Raw genomic sequence first — 27,780 nt, 5'->3', positions numbered from 1 at the left:
ATCCTGGTCCTATGGTCATTTCTAGAGGATCGTATCTCACAGACGATATCCTGGTCCTGTGACTCTTCAAATCTTTCAGCCTTGTCTTCACGGACGTTGCCTGAGCCTTAGGTTTAGGAGTTGTGTTGTAGATGTATCAGTTGATGTTGGACACCCCATGATCCACTATTCTCTGCATTTTGACCAGTTTTGAATTTCTCTAACAATCTGCTGCAAAAAGGAACTTTTTTTGATGAAGGGTGAGAGCTGCACTTACCTGTGGGTATAAAGATAAATACATAGAATGTAGTTAGAAGTTACACTGGTTTAGGAAAATAGCAGTAGTGGCTTCTCCTCTAAGGTCCATGACCTCACTAGTCTTGGGGTTGACTAAGTTTACAGTACCAGGTATGAATTCTCTCCTATTGGTAAGGTCTTAAGTCCAATTATACAGCTGTTGGTTACCCTCAAGGGACAAGTGCCACCATTGCACAGTTGGGGATAGTTCATCATGTTGGTCACTTGGGGGATTGGCAGGCTTTCCAGCTGGGTAGGATTACTGATTACTTTTCTCTCTTGGCAGCTTGCATAGCACCGCGCTATTGGTGCTAGTCCCATGAGGGCTTGTCCTCAGAGAGGAGGCTCCCAACACTATTCCTCTAAGTCCTATGTGGTGGAGTTTATAATGTCTTGTTAGTTTCCTCGACTCCACTGACCAACAACTCTAAAGGAGCCTTCCTAAGTCTGACAGTGAGGTTGTGTGAGACAGTTTGTGGCTGTTGGTTGACAGGGACATTATCACATTAAGTGGTGTGTGTGTGTGTACGTGTGCATGTGCATACCTTCAATATATTATATATATATTTTATATGGCTTTTTAAGTATATAGATAGATAAAACTGTTTCAAATAAATAAATCAGCCAAATGGGCTCAGATACCTATATGATTGTTGTGACATTAGACTATGGACATGAACAGCAAATAGGCACCAGTTAAGAACCTTTCCTCCTACCTCCCAGACAAACCCAGGCCTCCTGGGATTTTCCCACAGCACAACTGAGGAGATTGGCAGGGATGCAGGCTCCCCAGTTCCTCTATCTTCAGACTGACTCAAGGACTAGGTCAGACCACATTTGCAACGCAGTTTCACGCATCTCCAGTTCTGAAGCTGCTGTGTTTGGTGCTCTTGGGGACTCTTATTGGTTAAGTGGTGGAAGCTCAGGTCCAAATTTTCCTTTTAAATAACATTTTTGACCCTATAACTAGAAGGTCATGTAGATTTTCTTTGGCCATGATCTGATATTGATGCTCAAATCTGCCTTGGAAACCTGCCCTGCTCTGCGCTTTGGCTCTCCATATTCTTTCCAATCAGGCTGCCCTAAAGAGTGACTAAGATGTACCCCAGCTCAAGCAATGCTTCCAACTCAACAAGCACAGTAGGAAACGAGTCCCTTTGCCATTTGACTTACAGAGTGCTTACTTGGGTTGAGTACTGATTCCTAAATCATTCATTTCTTTCCATCAAAGGAACAGAATTAACTGACTGGCCAAGGATGGGCCCTCAGGCTAATCTGTCAACTAAGTAGTCTTCATTCTGTCCAAGGCCTGTAGATCAGAGGCATGTACACTAAAATTGCAAGAGGCTCATCTGCAAAAGAAAAGAATATTTTTGAAAATATTCTTGGCACATAGAAACAGATGGCCTCTATAAGTAAGGGGGAAAATCAAAACAGTATACCAACTGTGATCTAGAAGCCCAAGAAAATAGCTAAAGCTGTGATTTGCTAAATAAAATGAGTCTCCTTCAGAAGACATGATTAAAATTATGTATGGTAGCACATGTGTGGAATCCCAGCACTTAGGTGTCTGAGGCAGGGGGATTACCTTGAGCTCAAAGAAAATCCCAGCTACCATGTCTCAAACTCCCTACACACACAAAAAAAACCCACAACACAAAGTATGATTAATGAGTCATTTTTAATACAGAAATAAGGAAATATATTAAATAGATAAATTAGCAGAGACAACATGTTTGTCAATCTATTTCAAAAATATTTTGAAGAACTTCTCTTCTGGACTAAAGAAATGACTCAGCAGTTAGGAGCCTGTGCTTCTCTTCCAGAGGATCTGAGTTCAGTTCCCAGCACTCATGCCAAATGGTTCACTACTGTCTATAACGCTAGTTCCAGAGGAGTGGGAAAGAAACCTTAAGAAAACTCCTTTCCTTGAAACAAAGAATAGCACAGGTATACTTTTAAATACAATGAGGTATCATCTTACATTTTCATTTCTATTTGAATTCTTCTTAAGTAATAACTCTAGATTTTTCAGCAGCTATTTCCAGCAAGTCTTATTTATTAGTGTGCATATACATTTCATAGTTTATGAATTAATTCATATATTTATACAGTCACATATATATGTGAGTTATGCACACACAAAAAATATTTTCCTTATAAAATATAGTTTTTAGAGTCAATAATGACAGTAAAACTGGTCATCTGCAATTGGGCCAGGACATGAAGGAGATGAGTAGAGCATCACACAACATTTGTAAAATGTAAGAGGTGTCTATTATGAACTGGACACTTGTGTGTGCTGGTGGCCATGTCAGAGGAGCAGCAGGTGGCAGCCGAAGTTCAAGGTGACAGCCCACCAGGAGGTGAATCCCTGATGGGTGAATCTTAGATAGGCAAGGCCCAGAGACCACAGACTCCAGAACGTCTTTTGCTTCTGCTGTGCCTTCACATGTTTGCCACAACCATCTTTCTCTGGTATCTGGCATGGTGTGAATGGGTGTGGGGAGCTTCCCACTGCCTGTGATGTAGTGTGTTTATCTCATGGAAACATCCAACTCTACTGGGCATTTTTACTTCTGGATTATTAGGAAGATGATTTCTTCTTAATCTGTACTGTCTAATTGATAATAATAATAATAGTAATAATAATAATAATTTTAAATAGAGTTTGGATGTTTGAAAATAAATACAAGAAAGTGTTACACCGCTAGGGCCTATGAGTTTCACTTAAGGAGCTGTATAGATTGCCGTTCAGGTTGATGATTAAGGAAAACAATCAAGTCCCCAGGAACCAGGCTGGCTCAAATTCTTTTAATCTTAATGTTGAAAGACGCAGTCACAGGTTTCTGTGTGCATCATTAGCTAAAACAAAGCCTTAAAATAACTTCATGTGAGATTAGGTGTTTTGATAATAGCTTTGAGATGAAAACCCCCAGAACACAATCTAGAGTTCACAAGGACACATAGCTGAGTTATAGATTCATGAGGTTAGGGCAAAAAATGCAAAGCAACCCAATTGTTACTAGCTGACACACTTTCCCTGCTAGGGTTGTTAAAATGATGATTAATTCCTTGTACCCATTTCTGCCCTCAATCTCCTGATATAAAAAAAAAATATTGATGAGTGGGTATCCACTCTAAAGATTTAAAGTGGAGCTGACTGTTTTTTCTGTATAAAAGTTTATGTTTGTGATTCCTTTAAGATTCCTTATAAGATTACCTTTCAAGGTAACTAATAAAGTGATTGGACCTTTCTTTGTAACTATAAAATGCAGCCTGCCAGTAAAAGAACTGACTGAAAAAAAAAAACAACCTTCCTTGCTTAATCTATAACAAGTTTCTTGAGTACGAATATATGTGGGTTCTTGGGGATAATTTGTTTTTCACCTGTAAAGTGAAAAATGTTTAATCATGTAAGGGATATGGAAAGCATGCTGTTTTTTATTTGTATTCATTATAATCATTCACTTGAAAAATAGAATGTAACCATATTGCAATTTTTATATTGCTTGAAAGATCTTGCTGGGGTATATAAGCTGTAAGGGAAAAAATAAAGAGCATGAGAAGGAAAACATCAAGAATGAGAGAAGGAAATTGTTGGGGAATATTATTTTAAGGTGTGTTACTTTTGTTTATGTTGCATTTGTTTAGCTCTGTGAAGCTGTGTTACTGTGCCTGTCTAAAACACCTGATGGTCTAATAAAGAGCTGAATGGCCAGTAGTGAGGCAGGAGAAAGGATAGGCAAGGCTGGCAGGCAGAGAGAATATCTAGAGGGAGAAATCTGGGATGAAAAGGAGAAGTGGCCAGAGAAGAAGGATCACTCCAGGAGCCAGCCATCCAGCTACACAGAAAGCCATTTATCTCCTGTAAGATTTACAGAAGTAAGAGAATGAGAAAAGCCCAGAGGCAAAGGTAGCTGGGATAATTTAAAGTTAAAGAAAGCTGGCAAGAAACAAACCAAGCTAAAGCCAGACATTTATAATTAAGAATAAGCTTCTGTGTGTGGTTTATTTGGGAGCTGGGTGGCAGGCCCAAAAAAAGAGCAAAAATAGCCAACAACAGGAAATCACCAGGAAAATAAAGAATAGAGAATATGGAAGAATAATAAAAAAGGAAACCATCAAGAGAGTGTCTGAGTGTCCTTCCTTTTAACCCCCTCAGATAAAAAAGCCACAGTACTCTGACTAGGTGGATTCCCTTTGAGGCCTGCACTGCTGGAAACTGGTCACCCAGGCAATGATAGGCATCCTCTCAAAGATCCTGTGCTGAAGCTCCACCCCCTCGTCCAGGGCTTGGTGGAAAATGGGACCTCTGGGGAGAGATTGAGGGTAGATGATTTAATGAAGGCAGGACCTTCTTAGTCGTCATATAGAAGGATCTCTTTCACCTCTTTCAAGCCTATCCTGGAACTCGCTCTGTAGCCCAAGCTGGCCTCAAACTCACAGAGATCCTCCTGCCTCTGCCTCCCGTGTGCTGGGATTAAAGACGTGCACCACCACCACCCAGCCAATTCCCTCTTTCTAGTCTCTTCTTTCTTCTTTCCTCTTTGCCTCTCTCTACACACAGGTTCAGCTGAAAGGCCCTGAGGATACAGAGAGAAGGTAGCAATCTGCCTACCAGGGAGAGGAAGAGACTTCCCTGGATCCAAGTCAGCCTGTACCTGGCCTTTGGCTTTCCAGTCTGTAGCCCATGAGAAATACGGATTTTTTTGTCATGGCACCCAGTGTGTGGTGTTGTTATGACTGACTGGTAGAGAATACCAAGAAAACACAAAAATCAAGATTAAAAAAAAAGATCAAAATCAAGCAAACATTCATGAAAGAAATAGGAAATTTTCTTATGACCTCTGGGTCTGAACCAGTAACTTCATTTCCTCTTATGGCCTTTTGGTATATAGTAATCCACATGAACAGCCCTGGTACTTTCTCTGGGGTTTTCCTAGCGACTCCCTGGCTTCCTGGCCCCAGGTTACCACTCCAGTAGTACAGGCTGTTGGTGCATGCCATCTCTGCATTTGAATAGGCCCTTGAGCTTGGTTGAATGCCCTGTTCCAGCCACTGTGAAAGTTTTAGCTCCTGTGAACAAGAGGCAATGTATCCTTATTTGCTCCAGGCCTGTGCTTCTGTAGCTGGCCCTAACACTGCCCTATGCCCTTCATCGAATAAAAAAGTGATTTCCTGTAAGGTAAATGGACACTGTGAACTCCAGCTTTGGCTAAGCTGACCCTCAGCACAGAGCAGATGGTAAATATGCTGAGATAAAAGAGAAAGGTGGATGGCAGCTCCATGCATAAGCACAAAAGAGAACAAAGTAAGATAAACCAGTCAGGTGGGCTCGAAACATTCCTTGCATTTATCATAAAGGAAGACACTGTGACTTACGGTGGCCATGAATGTGTTCCATCTAAACTTGCTGTCCCACCTGAAACTCAGAAGCAGTAAACCATTCAGCAATTAAGTACATGTTGGGGAAGGCTTCTAGCATCCCCTGCTCTGGGGAATCATGGAGCACCAGCAAACAGAAGAATCCAAGAGAATGGGCAATTGAGACACATCTACCCACATGTTTCATTAACAGTTGCAAAGCATTCTCTGGGATGCTCTACTGATGCACAGAATCTTCATCATAAAGTGTATCTCACGGTGAAAAGTAGTCTGCCTTCCACGAACAATGAAAGTTGCCAGGTAAAGATACTGAGTTAAAATGGAATTTCACATACGTAATGTACACTTTACTGTCGGTTTGAGCCATGCTGTGGGATAATGCTGTTGTACACTGGTTTAATAAAACACTGCCAGTAGCCAGGCAGGAAGTATAGGTGGGGCGAGTAGACTAAAGGAATGCTGGGAAGAGGAAGAGGCTGAGTCAGGAGATGCAAGCCCATACTCCATCCAAAGAGCAGCATGTAATGGCACACAGGTAAAGCCACAGAAAATGTGGCAACATATAGATTAACAGAAATGGGCTGAGTTTAAGTGTAAGAGCTAGTCAGTAGTTAGCCTGAGCTAATGGCCAAGCAGTTGTAAATAATACTAAGCCTCTGTGTGATTGTTTTATAAGCAGGCCACAAGACTACAGGGCGCAAGCAGGACCAGAGAAACTTCCAGCTACAGAGCCATCTATGAACAATTCTGAACTTCAAATTTAGCTGGCAGCCCCGCATTTTCATTGTTTGAGTCTGTCTGTCTTAGCTGTCAATCTGCTCTGACTTCATCTCCAACCATGAGCATCTAAAGTTGGGGTGAGGGCAGCTTGTGGACGCTAGATTTTGAGGAAACAAATATGTCCAAATGTAAGTCCACATCCCTCAGAGGTTAGTGTGACTCTCAACCAGTTACAATTTTAAAAATGCTGTTGACCACACCCTGTGTTCAGGGTCAGGTGACAGTTCCCACTTTTCCAACAGGAACAGTGCCCAGGCCCCATCACAGTTTTAATCCTCCTCCCAAACTTTTCTTGAAATGAACAGGACCCCGTCTGAATTATATTTTCACACCAACAGAAACATAAAACATAATTTTTATTGTTTTTTTTTTAATTATTTAAGAAGGGGCCTGTGAAAGCAATATCTAAGTCCCACATAAGTTCTGTTTCTGGACTCCCCAGGAAGTCAGATCTACAAGAAACATGGCTTTGTCTGTTTGGCTTTTCCTCTTTTTGTGGTTGTATCTCAAGTTTCCACAGAACAGACAAGAGCTAGTCTTTAGTCTTCAGGGCAATAGTTACAAGTGAACCACGTTAGGCCATCGAGAGACCCTTCAGAATGTCTTTTTCCATCTGCCTGTCCTACTGTAGACAACCTGCACTGCCGTGCTCATCGCATCAGGACTTCCCCTGGGCTACTGTGTGCTCTCATTAGCAAGGGCTCCTCAAATGTCTAGGGTCACGTTAGACACTTCAGGACGTTAACATTCTGCTGGTGTCCTGTGATACGGGCTTGGAATCCCATCTGCTCAGGAAGCTGAGGTAAGGTGGGACAATCTTAAGTTCCTGGCCTGTCTGGGCTAGAGAGAGAGAATCCAAGGCTTGCCTTGGAAGTTCAGTGAGACCCTGTCTCAAACTAAAAAACAAAAGGAGGGTAAAGATATAGCTCAAGGAGAGGGAGACTATCTGCCATGCTCGAGGCTCCAGTAGCACAAAAATAAAGAGTAAATAAATGTGTCTGCATGAATCTAAATGCCTGATGACCAGAGAGTGCTCAGGGGGTCAAGTTACATTTATTGAGCATAGCAGACATGCTATAATTGCAGCTGGGTCATGACATCCCTTTTAAATGGCCTGCCTGGTCTATAGTTCCAAATGTGGAACACACCCATTTTTTTATTTCACCTCATTTACTGAGCTTTTCAACACCCTCCCAGCATGAATGGTTTGTAAGAGAGATGCCAGTCTGGAAGGGATTTTGGAGAACAGAGGACTGTTTGTTATTAACATGATTTCCTCCCTCGTTCTCTATTATGCCACTAAATATATGATGTGCCTCTGAGCGGCCCCAAAACCAGCAGAGTGGGGAGCTTGTGGAGGACAGTATCCCCGTTTATCCACAGTGTCAGCCTCCAGAGAACTGGAGAAAGCAGACCCACCGAACACAAGCTATCTTCACTCCCAACATGCCAAACTCACATATTGCCAATAACAGAGAAGCCAGCCTGGGGAATGCTTAAACTTTGAGCTCAGAGGATAACGATGCATTTCTTCCAGAAAACAACACTGGCTAAGGGGAGAATCTGAAGCCATGTGTCAGTCACTGTCCTAGACTGGATCTTACACCAGTGCTGGAGGTCGAAATGAGATGCAAACTGCTTGGTGAAAAAGTTGCTTCAGTTTTTTAAAGAAATAATTTGTACTGGAGCAGCCTTTTTGGCAAAATAAATAAATAAATAAAACAGTGCTGGGTTCAAATTTCACAGGCAATGCTGGGTAGAATCATGGGTCTTGACTGTTACCAGGTAGAACTCTTGTTTCCCACAGCAGCGTTTGTAGCAGAAAGAATTATATAGTCTACAATCTAATTTATGGGGTGGAGGACATGAAGGTCTTTGTCACTGACTTATTTCTCTGCTCAGTCCTAGTAGTAATGAAGCAAAGATCACAGCTTTGATTGACAGATGGGCCTCATTGCTCTAAGGTAGTCGGCAGCCAAATATGCCATAACTACTGGTCAACTTGACTCTACTATTAATATATATAAATCCCTACTACACAATTTAGTGTGTTGTGTGATGTACTCACAACAAAACAAAGCAAAACAAACAAACAAACAGAAATCCAGGACAGTAGGGGAGACAGATGTATTCGCAAACAGCTACTACAAAGCGAATTATGCTAAACACAATAATAGAAGCATAAAGTACAGTGGGAAATCAGAAGAGAAAGATTAATTCCAACCCACAAGGATGTGAATGGATCAGTTCAAATTTATCACTACCACAGGAACAACAACTTGTCACATATGTTATAATAACAGTGGGTTGGCATTGCTATTTTAAAAACACAAATGAAGAATATATTGTAATTAGATGAGATTTGCCAATAAAACAGAATAAACCAACCAGAAGTCCAAAATACTAAAAGACAAAGGATGAGTTGGGCTTTTGCATGTTGAGGTGATGGGCCCTTTAAGAACTGGGGGCCTGGCAGTAGGCCATTGTGTGCGCAGCCCTCACGTGAGATTAAGGTAGTTGTTATGGCTTCTGAACTGGTTCTTCAGATAGCAAGCTGCTGTGAGAGCAAGCCTGCTCTCTGAGTTTTGCTCTTGGCTTCCCATCTGTCAGGATGATCTCTCCCTCCCACCATTCGTGGGAGGGAGATCCCAATGTATTCGTGCCATTGTGATGCCATCCACCATGAGGTCCTGGCCAGGCCTAGTGGTACGCATCTGAAAGAGAACACTAAATTAACCTCCTTTGTTTTTCGGCAGCCAGCCTTGGGTACTTGGTTATTTCAATGGCGATGAAGAGGAAGGAAGGAATCAATGTAACAATCCCAGCCTCCACTCTTCTCAGCAACCAGGCTTTGGTGTGACAATTGTCACCACTGCTTCCAACAGTCTGTCACCTATCTGTGCACGCAAATGTAAAAGACAACATGGAGTAGCAAGGTTCATTCACTAAATGCATTAATAGGGGCATTCTCTGTGGACTCTGTACATAGATTCAAGCTTAAGTTCTTTTCTGTTTCACCTAATGTGATATGGCTCGGTTTGATTAGACTGGGATAGGGCCTTTCTGTGTAGCCCATGTTAGCCGTAAACCCACAGTCCTGTCTCAGTTCCCAGGTGTGCCCTCATGTCAGGCTGAGTTATTCAATTATTAACTTAGTATGGTGTCATAGTCAGGAAAATGAGATCTGTATGCAGAGAGACCTATTGTCTAAACTCTGATTTTCCCACTTCAAACCTGAGCATCCCTGATCAAATAGATTAGGTCTCTGAGCCATAGTTTCCTTCATTTTCCTATAGGGGAAGTCCCAGGTACCATGTGATGGAATGAACTCATGCCTGTGGAGCATGCATTCTAACACTGGGCACATTGCTTAAGACTATTTCATCATCACTACTTTATGCATCATCATCATCATCACCAGTTACATGCAACTTTCCCATGTCAATCCATGTTAGTAAATTCTGCTGTTGTTTTTTTTTTCCCACCAAATGCCTTGTGCCTCCTCTTCTCTGCATCTCCAAGGCCTCTATTGGGTCATAGTCTCCCCCTACCTTGTTCTGTTTACTGTTTATAAGTTCTATTGGTAAAGAAATTAATCACTAGCCGGTCTTAAATTCATGGGTGAGGTTCAATAGCAAGGTCAGAGGAAAGCACACAATTTTCTTCAGTAAATTTGCTGTGATGTAGGCACCCTCGTAAGGAAGTAAGGCCCCACAGAAACAGTTATGCTCTGGCATCTTCTGTAGTGGGTTTGATGAAGAACGGGGGAGTTGCAGAGAGGTGAGAGGGTATAGTCAGATCTAGCAGGGAAAACTTAGCTACTTTCTCATCAAGAGACTTGAGGGGATTTATTTTGGATCTTGTTTCTGGAGGTTTCTATTGGATCTGAGCAGCTCACATAATGGAAGCCAGGAAGGGTGTGTGTGTGTGTGTGTGTGTGTGTGTGTGTGTGTGTGTGTGTGTGTGTGTGTGTGCTATTTGCACTAACTGCCTTTCTCCTCCTCCCTCCCGCCTCTATTCCACCCAGGCTTCCAGCCTATGGGATGGTGCTGTGCACACTTCACGGCAAGTCTTCCTGTTCTGGTCAGTCTCTCCCAGGTGTACTTTATTGATGATGCCCCACCAATCACTTTGACAACCAAGATTCCCCAGCTTTGGAAAGCCTGTTTTGTGGATTCTTCTGTGTCTGTGTGTCTTAAAATGGGAGGGCAATCCTTTCCTCTCTCTTGGGATATGGGGAGGGGTGCCTCTCCCAGGGAAATCTTATCTCCTACTTCAGGGAGGAAATGAAATGGAGAGATAGTAATAGAGATTTTTTTTCTTCAATTTCCCCAAATTTCTTAGCTTTCAGCATGCCAGTGTAGCCTCTGTGGCACAATTTCCCGAGCCAATCAGTTCTTTCCTTGTTTTTTCTTTTTCCCCTGTTCAAATCTCCTCAAGCATCTAGAGTGAACTTTTCTTTTTCATTTTTTTTTTTGTTGTTTCTTGCTTTGTTTTGTTTTGTTTGGGGCTTTGGTTTTGATTCTGGGCATGTAACCCAGGACATAATTAATTCATTCTAACCATGTTCTCTACTGCTGAGCTAGACCCTAGCCCCAGAGTGAACTTTGCAAATATTTCATTGCACTGTGCCCTCTACTGGCTTCGTTTGGATTAAATTCTGAAAACGTCATCATGACCTACACAGCCTTCTATGATCAGAGGTCAGCTCATGATATGCAGTTGCTGATTCTCCCCAAGGACAGGAAAGATCACGCCCACTCTGGCCTCTGGCCTGTCCTTCATCCCAGCTACGGGAATGATGAAAAGAATACTACCGATATTGCAGCTGAATAGATCTTCCCTAAATTTTCTCTACCCTCCAGTGGAGAAATTCCGTGCATATTTGCTATTTGTCCCTATCCAGTAAGGAAAATTTACACATGTTTGTTATCTGTCTCTGTAAAGACTACACACTCCCCAGCATGATACTCTGGACTGTCCTGTGTGCCTCTGAATGCTAAACCTGTGTTTGTAAACCCTGTCTTGATGCAGTGTGTGTTGATTGCATTCCACACTCAGGCTCCTGACTGTAGACTACTTTGGATTTTCTTCATCACACTTACAACTTCTTAATCCAGATGTGACTCATTCCCACATCAGTCACTGGTGAAGAAAATACCCCACAAAGTCACCAAAGACCGATCTGGTGGAGACATTTTCTCAATAGAGATTCTCTCTTCCCAGATGACTCAAGCTTGTGTCACGTTGAGTAAAAACTAATCAGGACAGGGAATCACTGGAGGGTTGAGTATAGACACAGTCTGGCTTCTATGTACACTGGCTGCCTCTGGGGATGAGTAGAACACCATCTATCCCATGTCAGAGACTGAGTGCAAGGCACATGCCTTGGGGAAGAGTCAAGAATTACTCCAAAATAGCCATTTGCTAAGTATCTGTACAGACAGTAAATCAATGAATGAAGAAATTCATTACACATAGCTACTAAAGAGCAGAACTGAGATTAACCAAAAGGTTTGTGAGGTGTATTTACCACCCTCTTAGAATTGGATGTGGGAAACTGCCTTCAGAAACATGCTTCTGTGCTCATGTACATATAGTCACCCCACTGCAGGAGGCATGAGGACCTCTTGAACACCATCCAGGAATCCCTGTTTGAGCAACTTCTGTACTCACTCAGCCAGTCATGACAGGAGATGTGATTGTCAGAGTGCAGTTAGAAAGGAAATGGTATCAACTAGTTGCCCACCAACAGATGAATATATATGAAAATGTGATAATACACACAACAGAATTTTATTCAGCTGGAATCCATAGGAATATGGGTTGTCTTGAAAGTTTAAAATTAAGGGAAATAATGCAAACTCAGAAAGACAAAAACCACACGTTCTTGCTCACATGTGGATCCTAACCTGTAATGTGTATAGGTATGCACACATAGAGAGGAGGTGTATAAAAGTGAATAAAACATAAAAACTATAGAGGAGACCAAGACAGAGCAAAAATAGGAGATGATGAAGGATAGGGGGTGGGTCAAAGGACTCAGAGGACATGGAAGAGAAAAAGAGACTGGGAGAGGTTGCAAGAGAGAGTTGTGGGTAGCAGAATACACTAGGATCTGAAATACCATAATGATAGCTAACACCTTGTATCCTAATTAAAAATTATTAATATAAAAGTACAATTTGCACCCATATAGTGGCACCTGCCTGCAGTCCTGGCTTTATGGAGACAGAAGCAGGAAAAAGCGTCACAAATCTCAGATTGGCTTAAGCCACATGCTCTCAAATAAAGAGCTGCTTCTGTAAAGGCTTTGAAAACATCTCTTTTCTAAAGTGCCTGCTCCAATCTCACTACTACAGGGAAAAAAAATAATGGTTTCCTGTTTTCGATATGTAAAAACATTGACTGTGGGCTGGGGAGGTGGACGAGTATGGAAGTTTGGATTCTCAGCACCCACAGAAAAGCTGGGTGTGGTAGCAGACCCCTGCAGCTCTGTGACTGAGGGCTTGAGACAGTCAGGTTCCCAGATCCCACTGACAGCCATTAAAGCTGAATCAGTGAAGTCCAGGCTCAGTGACAGTCATTCCAGCTGAATCAGTCAAGTCCAGGCTCAGTGACAGAGACCGTTCTCCAAATGCAAGACAGAGATTGATGGAGGAACACACCCAATCTCAATCTCTGACCTCTAGTATACACATTCACCTGCAAACACACAGGTTTCCCCCCCACACACACACACATTCAGTAACCATTACACTACATACACTGAAACATAACAAAAACCAGCTAGTTCAGTATCACTAAACAGTAGAAATCGGGTCCCACAAATCAGTTCTCCTAATTTTTAAAGCTGAAAGGAAACTAGACTTTTTTGTAGTAACACCAACAAGTTAATCAAGTATTTATTCTTTTCGTTTAGACTGGATTAAAATGAATCAGCCTGTTCAGACCCATTTTCTTATGTTCATAGAAGGCCCCAGTCCATACTTTTAGATGCTTTAATTTAATAACAAATTAGAAAATGACCCTAACACACATGTATTTGAAGAATAAGTGAAAAGTACTCTCTGTAGGGAAAAATGATTAACACGTGCTTCTGGGAAGAACCCAGTACTGCTTTGCACAAAGCTTGCAGCAAAAGACTGATGGGTGTGGGCATGTGTGAGACTAGTAGGCCACATGTCCTGCAGTCCAGCCTTCACCTTAGGGAAGTCTAAAGGCCTATTTATTAAGTAATCTTCATGGGGGTGTGAACAAAACATTGCCACACCTACGTCCAGTTTATTTCAAGCCCTTAAAGGAATCAGGAGGAGTAAGGATGCTTTCTGACTTGCTTAATCATTTAAATGACTTTCTTTAATTTGAGGGCTGTTTTCCAAAGTGGAAAATACTCTCTGCCACACCATAAAACCATGTCAGCCCAGTGGAATTGAAGAGTTAAAGCTCAGTAAACCTACACTGAACTTACTCATAAAAGTAGTCTCTTGATTTCCTGGAGCACTTGCCGAAGAGCCTCCCCCCCCCCAAAAAAAAAAAGTCAAAAAAGAAATTATCAAGCTCCTCAGAAGTACCCTCATCTGCAGAAGGAACTGTGTTCTGAGGTTTCACTACAGAGTCTGCCCCTCTGCCCTTTGCCATTGATGCACAGAAATATCCCATACGCTAAAACAAGACGGAGATACCAACAGGGTAACCAAAAATAAAAGCCCGGACTTTCATTTCTGAACATGCAACTTTTATTCTCTTGAAAAAACCCAAGTCAAAATCATATGTAAATTTTCTGCAGCTTATTTCTGTAATTAATATATGAGCACTTACCTGGTGAAAGCAAGAAATGGTGACTGACAGACATCGGACACTTTAATTTTTTTTTTTTTTTTGTAAAATTTCATGATCTCAGAAACAAACAAAAAAAATGTTAACGAAATAATCACATCCATTAAAGTAGAATAGAATCAATTCAGAGAGGGAAAGTTTTGTATAGAGGGATGGGTGGGACCCATGATAGAAGGGGTGACAATTTCCTGGCCAAGGCTCTGAGGATCTGTGTGTAAATCTGTTTGGAGTCTTGGTGTTAATATGCTTTCTCAGCAGAGATTAGAACAGCCACTCTGGTAGATGGTACAAATGCATATTAACAGACACCACAGACATTTGCATACCTGGAACTACCCTAGGAAATGCATAACAAAATTTCTTGAAAAGTTTTTGTATAAACACACCAAATCCTTGCTAAATCTTCACATGATAATTTTCAATGCCCATCCTGGCCTCTTTCTTTTTTCTTTTTTCTTTTTTTATTTTAAGAATAAAGAAAAACTAAGTCTTTCAAAATTGAATAGATAATCGAAATACTTGAATAATCTTTGTCCCCAACCTCATCACAACCAAAGGTTTTCTTTCATGTTACTGGCAGGAATAGACCAGCCACCAATGTTTCATTAATCTTTTCTCTCTTCTTATGCACATGGAAAGATACAATATAGGACCAGTCCTTCCCTTTGCTACATGGGTGATAATTTTCTATGGACACATCAAATCAGGTTGCCCCTGCCTTTTGACTTTTGTGACTGTGACATATTTAATACAAAGTAGCTCCTGGGAACTTAGAACAGGTGCAACATGAGAGATTCAGACAGCACTATTTACTTTGTAGCTCAGGACTCTGGTCTTTTTCCACCTTCTCACTTAAACTCACTTAAACCACACATGAGGACAACTGACTTCTGCATCCGGCCCTTCTATTGAAATTCTTGGTGTTCATACAAAAATATATTTAGATTTTGGACCAAAAGCTACATGAAATATATTCAGCATGATCATTAGTAAAGACGTATTCAGCTGCAAATTCTAAAATTACTGATGTGACAAGTTTTACTTTAAAATATGAGCTAGGCCCACCTCCCTATTTTAAATAGGCTCACTATTGTTTTAAATTTACACTTTTTTATTCCCCCTTTAAGAGAGACAAACTATGCACTTTAACCTAGCATCTTTCTTTTTGTCAACACGCCATCTTTTCCAGAATGGTTCAGGGAATGCCAGGCAAACTTTGTAAAGGCAGTGGAAATGAGTAGGGGCTCAAGAGGAGCACAATTGAATCTGGGTAAGACCCTGGGTGCCAATTTGGATCCAAAGTGCATAAAAGCAGCAGAATCCTAAACCTTTCAAAGGTAGGATTTATAAGGGGAATGCTAACACAGATTCAGCAGTGCCAGGCTGCCAGGGATTATACTAAGACTAAAAGCATACTCTTTCACTTTAGAGCTGGAGATTACTCAGCTGTCAAACAATAAGGCTTTTGTTTATTTGTTTATTTTTTCACTTTTTAAAAAGTTCACTTTTTTTACCTTTTACGGGCATTCCTGAAATAATATGTCCACTTGGGAAGGAGGGTCTCAGGGGAGTAGAGAAAGGAGAGGACAGTACGCTTGGCCTCTAGCTTTGCATCCTATTTTGTTAGAAGGGCTTTGCCAGCTCTGCTTAACTGCGTCTGTCCTGCTTCGTTAAAAAGGCACCAGGAAAGAGGAATGAAGGAAAGGGAGAAATATACCTGCTAAGGAAAAACAACAGGACACAGATGTTAAAACAGTAAGATATTGAAGTGAACGTGGGTCTAGAGGAAACGTTGCAAGGTTGAAATTGGTAGAACAGAGAAAAAATATTGAAAGTTCAAGAAAGCTGAATCTTGGATTTAAAAAAAAAAACCGTTCTGCTGCATGTCAAAGAGAGAAAAGCTGCAAACCTAAGTGATTGTTTTTCTGTTTATCCTGTCTGAACTGATAAGGCACAAGCAGGTTCACACCAGGAGATCAGGGATGGTAACTGACTAGAGTCAGTGGCTCAGCGGTGGACACAAACACGTAGCTTCAAAGCCAACCAAAGACTCACTGTGGCTGTGCAATTGGTCTGTGTATCGTTCTTTCTGCGTAAATTCTCTCTGAAAAGTTGTGGGAAAGACAGCAGCAAGTGTGAGGGAGCATTTGAAGACGTCTTTCACAGACCTCAGATGAAGAAACTGACCTTTTATTCTGAAATCCCGAGAAGAAAAGAAGTCTGGAGTCGAAGAACACACAGACACATAAGTCACATGCTATAAAGCAAAACAGAGAAATAAGGAGCCCTTTGCTGACCCGTTTGTCAACCCTAATCTTGATTTCATTCAGCATCCAAGCCCAGCTTCCAGCTCCCATACAAGGCTCTCCTCCCCTGGAACCCAGATGCACCGAGGTGGAGCTGGTGATCTTTACAAAACGACAACCCCACAAACAACAAAAACCTCTCTCACTCACACAAAAGCCCACCTTGCGAATGAATGGAATATTAACGACTCCCTAACAGTTGCACCATTGGCAGGGCGAAACCCATCACTAACACAGCTCTTTCTACAGATTGCCAGTTAGACCCGAGCAGCTCGAAGAGAAATGCACCTACTGTATGGGAAAGGCTGGTGCAGATTTTTTCCCTATCAGTCTAACCTCCTGTGTTGATGCATGAATGCTGGTACCCACTTACAGGGATGCCAGATGATCAGTGCAGAATGAAGGTCCCAAGAGAGGATCACATGGCTCTCTCTGCCCTGTGACGTCACTAGCAGATGGCATGGGTACCAGCTCTGGCAGTTGGCATCAATGTCACTTTTTAGAGATCAATGAGATAGTGCAGATACACACAGATCTAGAGGCTCCAGGAGACGATGCGACACTCAGCCTGAAAAGATTTGGAAGATCCAAAATGAAAACTGATTATTGAATGAAATTAAAACCTAAGGTAATATAAATAAAGATATACTCAATTGATGCTGGCTTTGCATGCAAGTATTTAAAGATACAGTATCACTGTCTTAGAGTATTTCTATGTTCTTTGCCATCTATAAGTTCTTATCATATTTCATTCTTATGATGTAATTATCACATACTTTCACTGCTATTATATAACATTGTGAATGTGTGGACATTGTGTGTGTGTGTGTGTGTGTGTGTGTGTGTGTGTGTGTGTGTGTGTAGAGAGAGAGAGAGAGAGAAAGAGAGAAAGGCTGGAGATTGTTAAATTAAAAGTCTCTGTTTTAATATGCCTATTTGGTTGAAGACTTTAGATGAAAATATTTGCTGTTTCACCCAACAAAAACCAAAATTGCATTTTAAACACAAATTATTTTCCCCTTTCATTTGGGATTCTGAACACACGTGCACAATTGCAGGCAGAATCCTTGGACCGTTCCTGTCCGATATTAGCTAGAGGGAGACTTCCGTAGCTCTTAGAACAAAACACTGCGAGCGGAACAGCAGTAAACAGACAATTACATTGGGGGAATTCTTAGATGTTAAAGCAGTCACAACATTTGCTTTGATTAAAAAAAAAAAATTGCCAGTAATGTTTGTGGGCTTTTTCATTTGTTTACAGTTTTCTTTTCAGATTAGCCTATTTCCCCTTTCCTTGAGACTGAGAAAGCAGTACTCTTTTTACATAGTTCTTTACTCATCAAGAAAAAAATTCAATTTTAAAATTGATCTAATTGATCTTTTCTTTAAATTTGTGTGTTCTGCAGTCACTTATCGAAATTTCTAGCATGAGGTTAGCAGGAAATAAAGTTAGGGTTTAATTTTTTCCTGACAAAACCCCTCAAATTTGTCAGATTAAGAGAGGTAGCACTTTTCGTTTTAAAAATTGGTTTCTCTTCAATTTTGTTCTCAGGGGAATTAGAATTAATGAAAGTCTCCATTATTATACCATGCTTTTATTTGCTTGAACTCCACTTCGTGTATGTTAAAAACCCAGTTTAAAATCCAAGAGAAATAGGAAATGTGGTGATTTCTAATAAGTATTTCCTTTTATATTTTCTTTTGATAATTTGCCTGTATAAATTTATGCTACTGCATGGATCAATGCTTTTATGATTGTTAATCTCCACAAACTCAACTTTTTTATTTAATGTAAATATGAGTCCTGGAATCAGTCTTTTTCATGTGCTCTCATAGCCTTATGATTAAGTCATCAAATATATTTGAAGTATATCAACTCTAAAAATGAAAACACTTTAAATATTGTGCTGGCATTTTTTCCAGGTAATTTAAGGTTAAGGAACCATGTTAACACTACCGTTTGACGAGTCTGTCATAATGCCCGAATCCCAGATGTGCAGAAAGTTTGCTAGACAATGCGAGGACCAGAAACAAATGAAGAAACCAGAGAGCTTTCCAAAACAAGTTGTCCTTCGAGGAAAGAGCATTAAACGGGCCCCTGGAGAAGAAACCGAGAAAGAGGAGGAGGAGGAAGATAGAGAAGAAGAAGACGAAAATGGCTTGCCCAGAAGGAGGGGTCTCAGGAAAAAAAAGACCACCAAACTACGACTGGAAAGGGTCAAGTTCAGGAGACAGGAAGCCAATGCGCGCGAGAGGAACCGGATGCACGGCCTCAACGACGCTTTGGACAATTTGCGGAAAGTGGTCCCCTGTTACTCCAAAACCCAAAAACTGTCCAAAATAGAAACTTTACGGCTCGCCAAAAACTACATCTGGGCACTTTCTGAAATTCTGAGGATTGGCAAGAGACCAGATCTGCTCACGTTCGTCCAAAACTTATGCAAAGGTCTTTCTCAGCCAACTACAAACTTGGTAGCAGGCTGCTTACAGCTCAACGCCAGGAGCTTCCTGATGGGTCAGGGTGGGGAGGCTGCACACCACACCAGGTCACCCTACTCCACATTCTACCCACCCTACCACAGCCCTGAGCTGGCCACCCCCCCAGGGCATGGGACTCTTGATAATCCCAAGTCCATGAAACCCTACAATTACTGCAGTGCGTATGAATCCTTCTATGAAAGTACTTCCCCTGAGTGTGCCAGCCCTCAGTTTGAAGGTCCCCTAAGTCCTCCCCCAATTAACTATAATGGGATATTTTCCCTGAAGCAAGAAGAAACCTTGGACTATGGCAAAAATTACAATTACGGCATGCATTACTGTGCAGTGCCACCCAGGGGTCCCCTTGGGCAGGGTGCCATGTTCAGGTTGCCCACCGACAGCCACTTCCCTTATGACTTACATCTGCGCAGCCAATCTCTCACTATGCAAGATGAATTAAATGCAGTTTTTCATAATTAATGAGGAAAATGAAAATAAACAGTGGTCATTCACCTCCCACTCTAATTAAGACAAAGCAGATGCTTGCGGGCTGAGTAATTGGCACAACTCTATCTAAGGTGTTTACTAGTTTCTGAAGTGTGTTTCAACGATTGTGAACATTTTCTATGTCATAATAAATCTCTTTTCGTACGAGAGCTTCTTTTCCTTCCCCTTTGTCTGTATCGCACTGTGATTCTCTCTCTACTGGCAGGATTTTCCTTTCCTGTTCTAGTTTCTTTTAAATTCGCTTAATTTGTTTGAACAAGGTGTCTAAGAATATATTGCTGAATAAAGACATGCACACAGCATAACTCAATGTCTATTTCAGTTGTACAGTAATTATGAAAATGCATGTTATAAAAATCAGATGAGTAAAATGTGTTTATAATTACTAGGACTCATATATGTATCTCTGAAAATTGAGTTTTTAAAGTATCAAGAGCTAACCATGAAATTAAAAGATGCATTTGAGGATATACAACAATATTAAAAGCTATGCAATTTTCTGTTTATTAAGGAACTATTCCTCTTCAAGCATTTGCAGAGGAGGAAACACAGTGTTTGGGGGAGGTTATCAGCATCATAATTTGGGGACAATTATTTCAATCATGAAGAAAAAATATTAGCACTTGTTTTGTATTGTTCAGGATTTTTCTGTACAGGTTTGTTATGGTGTATAATTGTGTTTTCCACCCTACAGTTTAAAAGCAATTAAACATAGATATTTCCACTTATAAAGGATATCTATTAGCCGTGATATTTTTGCATGATACTTATTATTTCCTGACACACAGCTGCTGTCAGTCTCCAATGCCCCCTCCTCCCCATTTTAGAAATATTTCTGGATTAAAAGGCTCAAACAAATTTCTTTTAAAAACAAAACAAAACAAATAGCCAAAGCGTTCTCGAGAATTTTCTTTTGAAAGTATCTTAAATGAAAGAAAAGGCGCCCGTGAGGGTTAAATACCCTGGGGAAACAATGGTAAATCCTGCTAACCTTCAACTCCAGCCTAAATTCGGTGGCAGTTTTCCAGCAGCCCCCAGAGCCAGTGTTAAACACGGAAGCTTTTTCTCTGGGCCAGTTAAACGCCTGGCCGATTAGAACCTAAATTCTGTGTGATTAAAAGTTTCCTAACAAAAGGCAAGCAAAAACTTAGTTTAATATGCCTGGAGAGCTAGCCTCTTAAAACAGGGCTTAGCTGCTTGCTCCTGGAATAAAAGACAAGGTAGTCGTGACCTCCTCCAAGATGCCGTCTGGGGCAGGTCTGCTTCCCAGGGTGCGGTAACTGGTTATCTGCGTGGTCTGGGGAGGGCAACGGGACACGTGTGCCGCAGCGCGGGACTCCACGGGCACCGCCTGAGCTAGCGCAGGCCCAGCCCGGCTTGTGGGGCAGTGCTGGGGGGACGCAGGTGACCTCCCGCTGACTCGGTGGCCTCCCGGGCTCAGGCTGCGCTGCCGGGGTCCCGCCCACAGTGGGCGCCCTGAAGCCTGGGGCCGCGCCCACCTAGCGGGCACCGCAGCCCTGTCCCGGGGACACACCCTGCAACCCACCAGTTTGCGGAGGTGGAAAAAGGGTGACATCTCCATGTGACCGGTCTGCCACAAGGGGGACACGGAGGCTGGGCCGCAGTTCTAGCCCGCCCAGGTGCTGCTCAGAGCTAACCCTGTCCTGCTCCTGCTAGTCCCGCGCGGCTGGTGGGACGAAGGTGGTGCAGGCTATAGGCCGGGCCCCAGTCTCCAGACAACCGTGTCGCCCTGTCCCTGCCATCCCTCTGCTGGAAGCCCAGGGCCTTGGGTGCGCGCTGCAGCCGCCTGCAAGCCGGGAACCCGCTGAGCAGCTGCTGGCGCGGGACTCGCTGGTGATGAACGGCCCTTCCAAGCCGGTGTGTGAGCACCTGTTCACTCCACTCCCACGGGGCAGGGGGGAGGAAGCAGAGGTAAAAGAGGGATTGTGCCCTGCCGGAGTGGAGAGAAGTTTGCCCAAGGTAGAGAGCCGTCTGTCCCCTCTGCCTGCCTGGGCACAGGAAGACTAGCTCCTGCTTCCTCCCATATGCGCACAAAATCTGCTCTCCCTGGGACTAGGTTCAGAAGTGCTGGCCTCTTTGTGGCCCTTCAGACCTGGTCACTGCTCATCCCATCTGAGCGAACAACAAAAAAGTGAGGAAGCATCTGGAAATTAAATATCTGTGCCCTCCCCGCCCCCTGCCCCACCACCACACACAGCCAGTATCATTTCTTCTCTGGCAGAATAGGTGTGGTTTTCTGGTCTCCTATCCTTGTAGTGTACCCAGGGGCCTGACCAGAAGAGCACTGCGCCTGCTCGGAGTCTTATTGGCTCAGACAAGCATTTGAAACCCGTGCTCTTTCCAAGGTCACAGAATCTTGTTGGAAGCAGAAATTGCAACAAGAGATGGGTTTTCCGTCTCCCTTCTGGCAAGTGGGAGAGCGAAGAAAAGAGGCAGCTGGCCTAATGAGGAAGAATCCAGTGTTCTGGGCAAGCTTCTTATCTCAGAGCTCAGTCCACAAGAAACTCCAGCTAGAGAATGGGGATTTCACATGCAAACCCCAGAGAACTGGAGGCATTTTCTAGAATCTGGACACATCTGTCCTGTGTGTGCATGCTTCCTTCGTGGCTGACAGATGCAACCAAGCTGTACGTACGGTCAGGGTGGGTTAGGAGGATTCCATGCTTAGTCAGCGTTTAGATGCCTCTTCTGAACCTGGTACTGGAACCACCCTGCTGCTCCCATTACATGTCGCCATGGCCCTCAGTCAGTTTTCTTCAGCAGTTCACAGTGCTGAGAAATCCTGTGAGTTGTTCACACAAGCATCATGGACGCTAGGCTGCAAAACTACTTTGAAGGGGCCACTTCAGAGAAAAGGAGGACAGAAGGATATAACGGGTGCAGTCTAGGAACCAGGAAGTACGGCTTCAGCTAGCTTAGAATGGCATCCTTGCTCATGAGGTGGTGTGACCCTCCACCACTCAACAGAAAAAAAAAAATCGCCCCTCCTTCTGATCTCTTCATAGCTGCTGTCATTCAAATGGACTAGGTATCTCCTCTTTGGGGATGGATTTGGCCAGTATTTCCTCATCCCAATTAAGGAGGAAAGAAAATGACTAAAGGATGTACACCCCATTTGGAAATATTTATGAAGGTCCCATGCAAAGCAATGTCTACTGGGATCTTGCTGTCCACTAGATTTGACAAAAGCTAGGAGATGCTTGTTCTTTTTTGCAGAGTATATTTCTACCTGGAGTAAAATCAGGTCCAGTCAGTAAGATGGGAAAAAATGAGATTGGAGAGGCGCCCAGCCATGCCTTTACCTCCGCCGTCGACCCAGTTCCTTGCTCCTCTCTCGGGGGCCTTACACCCCACCCTAGAATCATCTTGTTTCTAAGCTCGTTTTCCCCTGAAACCACATAAGTTTGTGTTACCAAATGGCTCCCAGGACCTCCCAGCTTGTGAGTTCATCTTTAAATCCATGATCCTGGACCTCTTATGTGTTTCCAAAGCATAAAAGGGAAATGTGCCACCTGCCATTCATCTTGCACCCACAATGCTCGGGTTGGCATTTCCTCTGGTAAAACATCATGAGGTTGATTTGGTGGGTACCAACCCAGTTTTAACAGACACCACCTTCTGGGCATTTGTGCTTTCCCACGAAGCTGCTTTCCTCGTCTTTCATCACATTTCTCTGAACTACAAGGAAATACATATTTTCACTCTGGAGAGCAGGTAGTATTCGGGCGCCAACTATTGGGTGTGTTTGTTTGTTTGTTTGTTTTGCTTTGTTTTAACGATCAACCCTCTAGATCTAGGACACTCAGCCTTCAAAGGAGACTAGGTTGGGGAAGGTTCAAAAGTGTAGTCTGCTGCACTGTTCAGTATCACAGCTTGCTTCCTCATAGTCCCATCTCTGAGCTGGCCTCACCGCGTCTGACACTTTCCCTTGTGCGTAGGGTATCCTCTCCTCCGCAAAGAGAAACCCAAATTCATATCAAAGCTCAAATTCTTCCTGTGAATAGTGAGCTATATATGAAAGAAACAATACTGAATATTTTCCTTGTTTCCTTCTCTTCCTGGTCATCCCCTTGATCTCAGGATCCAGGCTGATCTTGCCTGGACCAGGGTACTGGTCTCCAAGTTAGTTCCTCTTCTCCGTTCTTTCTCCTTCTCCATTTCTCCAGTGCCAAATTAGCTTTCCTAAAACACCCCTACATACCAATCCTTTGCAGTAACACCTCTCATTTTCTGTCTGGTAAATAAATTCATTTTAATTTTTCATTCAGTCTACATCTTCCACGTTAAAACTGGAAACAACTGTGCCTATCACAGCTTAGAGCTGACAAAGCATTTTCACAGACTCACCTTATTTAATTCTAAGAGCATCATGATGAGGTGATATTTGCAATGACCGTATGACTGACTTCCATATTATCAGAAACTAAGGACCAGAAACTTTGTGCCACTTTCCCATGGTCACAAAGCAGAACAAAATGTTCTTTTTCCGTCTACTCTGGCATCACCATCAACACAGAAGGTATAAGGATGTCTCCTCAGGAACAAGCATGCAGGAAGTTCTGCTTCAGACACCAGCTGAGTGTCCTTTATCCCCACTGGGTTCTGACACTCAAATAACACCAGACCCCACTGTTGAAGGCACAGTCCTCAAAGCCTCAAGGCCACTTGCCTCCTCTGAGACCAGTCACAGTCCAAGGCAATTTCACTGGTGTTTCTGATCAGTTATCTCTAGACCAAGAATCTGGTAGAGTGACTTAGGACTTAGGGAAATGCTTCTGTTTATGACATATTGCAAAGGACATGGACGAAGATGGGAAAAAGCATGGACCTGCCATGCCCTCTCTGGAATGCCACCCTCCAGAAGCCCCCTCCCCCACTCTCAACAATCTGGAAATTCCAAATCCTAACCTTTTGGATTGCTGTGGAGACTTTATTGGTAGGTATGACTGAAGCATCGCTATCTGTATGTAAATGTGGTGGGACAAAAAGGGTCTGGCCTAAGGCTGACAGATTGAGTGGGGAAAGCCAGGGTCCAGTCCAGCATTTTTCTGGGCCTCTCTGTGAAGCACTCTTCCCTCCAGGGTTTGGAGTAGAAACCCACAGAATGAGAAAGGTCTTATGACCTGTTACCAGATGAGAGTAAGTCAGAGAATTTCTTCATGGCCAGGTCCAAGTCAGAAAGGAGCAGGAAAATTAGAGTTCTGACTTAGGTAGCCAGAGAGGTAAAAGTGAAGTCGTGAATAAAATCAAATATAAATATAATAATATCTGGAACCTCGGGGTGCCACCAAGAAGCAATAGTCCACAACCCTTCAGCAATGAAGGCCACTTTTTAACCCTGTGTTTAATTTCATTATATCAATGATCAGATCAATGATTGTTTTTTTCAACTATTAGTTAACTAATTTTTTGAAACAAGATCTCACTATGTAGCCCAGATTGGCATCAAACTTGTACTCTCCATTCCTCAGGTTACTTGGTACTGGAATCACAAGCATGTGACAGCATGCTCTGCATACTCTTTGTTAAAGTAACAATATACTTTATTCAGACAGTATCTTAGGAGTCAGTGTATGCAGAAACTCTTCCCGATGAAGGTAAGGTGGTGTGGACATCCGGGAGCCAAGATACCCCAACCTTGCCTATGTCTCTCGTAAAGAATGAGGCCCTGGGTTTGAACCTGCTTGTCACATCTGTCTGCTCTATCTACCTATTGGGAAGTGCTGCCTTCTCTTTGCCAAGCTCTCAAAATCACATAGAGTTCCAGGTCATCTTCCACAGGGAACCTCGAACCTTCTTTCTGCAATGGCCTCTTGTCGTTTATAAGCCACAGCTCTATCAGTGTAGACTCAAGTTTTACACCCAAGGCATATGGCATTTCAAATCTTATGTGTGTCCTGAGCTGCTTTTAAACATGCAAATCTGACTAGATTGTTCAATCCCAGGGACCAAGGTCAATACCTCACCCTCTCTGCATCTCTACACAGCACTATAAAATTCCTGACTTACCAACTGTAGTTGGAGATATAAACTCTTGTTCTATTATGGAATAATGCAAAGAATTGCTGGCCTTCCATATCCAACAAAAAGTGACAGTGAGCAACCACATGAAGGTTCAGATTTTTCACCTTTGAAATAAGAATATTGACACATGTTTCACCAGAATTCTGTAAAGATTAAATGAGATAATTTATGAAAAGTCATCAGCTGTTGTACTGATTCAAGCCACTGAGAAGAGCGGCTACAGTTTCCATTACACTAGTGTAAGACACTTCTGTTAGATGCGAACACTGTAAACAACATTGTTCAAAATGCAAGTTAGAGCTGGGTAGCACGTTGTCAAACAAATTTAGTCCAGTGGACATTGCTGGTGTATTTTAATAGCAAGGAATTTATATACATACATATATATGTATGTATATATATATATATATATATATATGAAATGTATTGCCAGCTCATCTGAAAAGTGTGTGTGTGTGTGTGTGTGTGTGTGTGTGTGTGAGAGAGAGAGAGAGAGAGAGAGAGAGAGAGAGAGAGAGAGAGAGAGAACAGAAAGAGCAGAGGGGCAACACTATAGTACCTGTAGCCTGCTTCCAAGCTGTGTTCTGTCTTCTACCAGCCTCCATCACATCAGAAAGGTAGAAAGTCTTGAGTTATCTCCTACGCTGTGCAACAAGAACCTGTCAGATACTGGGTCAGGGACTTCATTTCTAATTTCTTTCTAGAGTTCGGATCAGGCAATGTTGTGTTTGAGAAAGTTCAGTGCCCTTACACTGAAGTACAAGGAATAGGGGAAACTAGTTTGGTTTGGAGGACTTTTACTGATGCCTGCAAGAATTTGGTTCACTATTGCATTCACCAGGATGCCCAAGATTTCTTGAGCATCACTATCACTTGGGGATCTGTTTCTAGAAGATCATTTCTCAGGATCCACTTCATATACAAAATCAGCCTCTTCATTATACAGTCCATGCATGTACCTGGAGGGCCAGTACAAGACATACTTCACCACTAAAGATGTTAGTCAGATTTCTTTTACTGCACCAAATGCATAAGATAAAGATAAAAGAATTATTTTGGCTCACAGCTTTGGAGGTTTTAGTCAGTCCCCAATTGGTCCTATTGCTTTAGGAATGTGTTGATAGAACTACATGCCTCTCCAACTCATATTCAGAAATGAAAAGGAGAAAGAAGAGCCCAGGACCCCACAATCCTCTTCCAGGGCAAATCACCCCCAACAACATAAAATATCCTAGTATTAACCCACCTCTTAAAGTTTCCACCACATTCTAATGCCATGGGTTAGGAATCATATCTTGGACATAGAGAATTGCAGGTAACATTATAGATCCAACTACAGTACTAATCAATGAATACAGTCATAGGGTGATAGGTGAAGCCAAGTACAGTGAAAGAAAACCTGTAAAATTCTACTCCAAATTATATGGAATATGACAGGAAGAAGAAGAAATCCAGTTATCTACTGGTATCTGTGGCAAGAAGGAAGCAGAAAATCTTTTGCAGATTACCAGAAGTCAAGGAGTACCACAGAGTGTGAGGCATTGACGTACTAGTGGTGTTCTTTCTAGCCTCTGTGTAGTCAGTGATACACACGAAGCATGGAGGCACATGTTACAGACTCCGAATCTGTCAGTATAGAGCCATGATGCTTAGCCGTGTTGCCTTTCTTTCTGGCTTAACTTTGACTGTGGCTTATAATAAGTTTTGGTTTTACTCAATTACTGGGCAAGGCTCAATGAAACATTTCACTATTAGGATAAGAATTTATACTGTATCAAGCTGATAATAGAAAAATAAATAAATAAATAAAAATAAAAAAATTAAAAAATTGAAATATAGACATTTAAAATTCCAACTTCTGAGTGTATTGGGCTCTGCTGACTCCCCATGGAAGGCCTTGCCCTGGAGGAGCTGGGAATGGGGGGTAGGTTGGTGGGGAGGGGGAGGCTTGGGGGTGGGAGGAGGAAGGGGATGGGGATCTGTGGTTGGTGTGTATAATGGCAGATCTGTATTCCACACTCAGACACCAACAGCACTAACTCATATTTAATGAGGCTTCTCCAGGGAAGGATGAAGGTGTCATTAGTCTGTTTCTAATTCTACAATAGAATGCCTGAAGCATCCTACTTTCACAGAAAAGAAGTCCTTTAGGTCACCACTT

General features: G+C 42.4%; 1 protein-coding gene and 1 long non-coding RNA gene across 2 annotated transcripts in view; one reads left to right on the top strand and one right to left on the bottom strand.

Annotated features, from left to right (window-relative positions):
- The window catches only part of LOC128099295 (uncharacterized), a 26,558-nt gene extending 9,552 nt beyond the window's left edge, over nt 1–17,006 (bottom strand). Inside the window, exons 1-2 of the long non-coding RNA XR_008214487.1 lie at nt 16,963–17,006; nt 1–256 (exon numbers count right to left, since the gene is read on the bottom strand). The exon at nt 1–256 is cut by the window's left edge and continues 35 nt beyond it. This is a non-coding gene — a long non-coding RNA (uncharacterized LOC128099295). The remainder of the gene's footprint in view (nt 257–16,962) is intronic.
- Nucleotides 17,007–17,090: 84 nt separating this feature from the next.
- Neurod6 (neuronal differentiation 6) lies at nt 17,091–20,325 on the top strand. The gene is made up of 2 exons (XM_052721118.1): nt 17,091–17,217; nt 18,513–20,325. Exon 2 carries the CDS (start codon nt 18,534–18,536, stop codon nt 19,545–19,547), a length of 1,014 nt encoding a protein of 337 aa, XP_052577078.1. The 5' UTR covers nt 17,091–17,217; nt 18,513–18,533; the 3' UTR covers nt 19,548–20,325.
- The last annotated feature ends 7,455 nt before the right edge of the window (nt 20,326–27,780 follow it).

The sequence above is a fragment of the Peromyscus californicus genome, unplaced genomic scaffold (genome assembly GCF_007827085.1).
Source record: "Peromyscus californicus insignis strain IS unplaced genomic scaffold, ASM782708v3 Scaffold_6__1_contigs__length_162567912, whole genome shotgun sequence".
NCBI classification, from domain to species: domain Eukaryota; kingdom Metazoa; phylum Chordata; class Mammalia; order Rodentia; family Cricetidae; genus Peromyscus; species Peromyscus californicus.
Note: the sequence above shows the minus strand (reverse complement) of the source record. Positions and strands in the feature narration are given on the sequence as shown.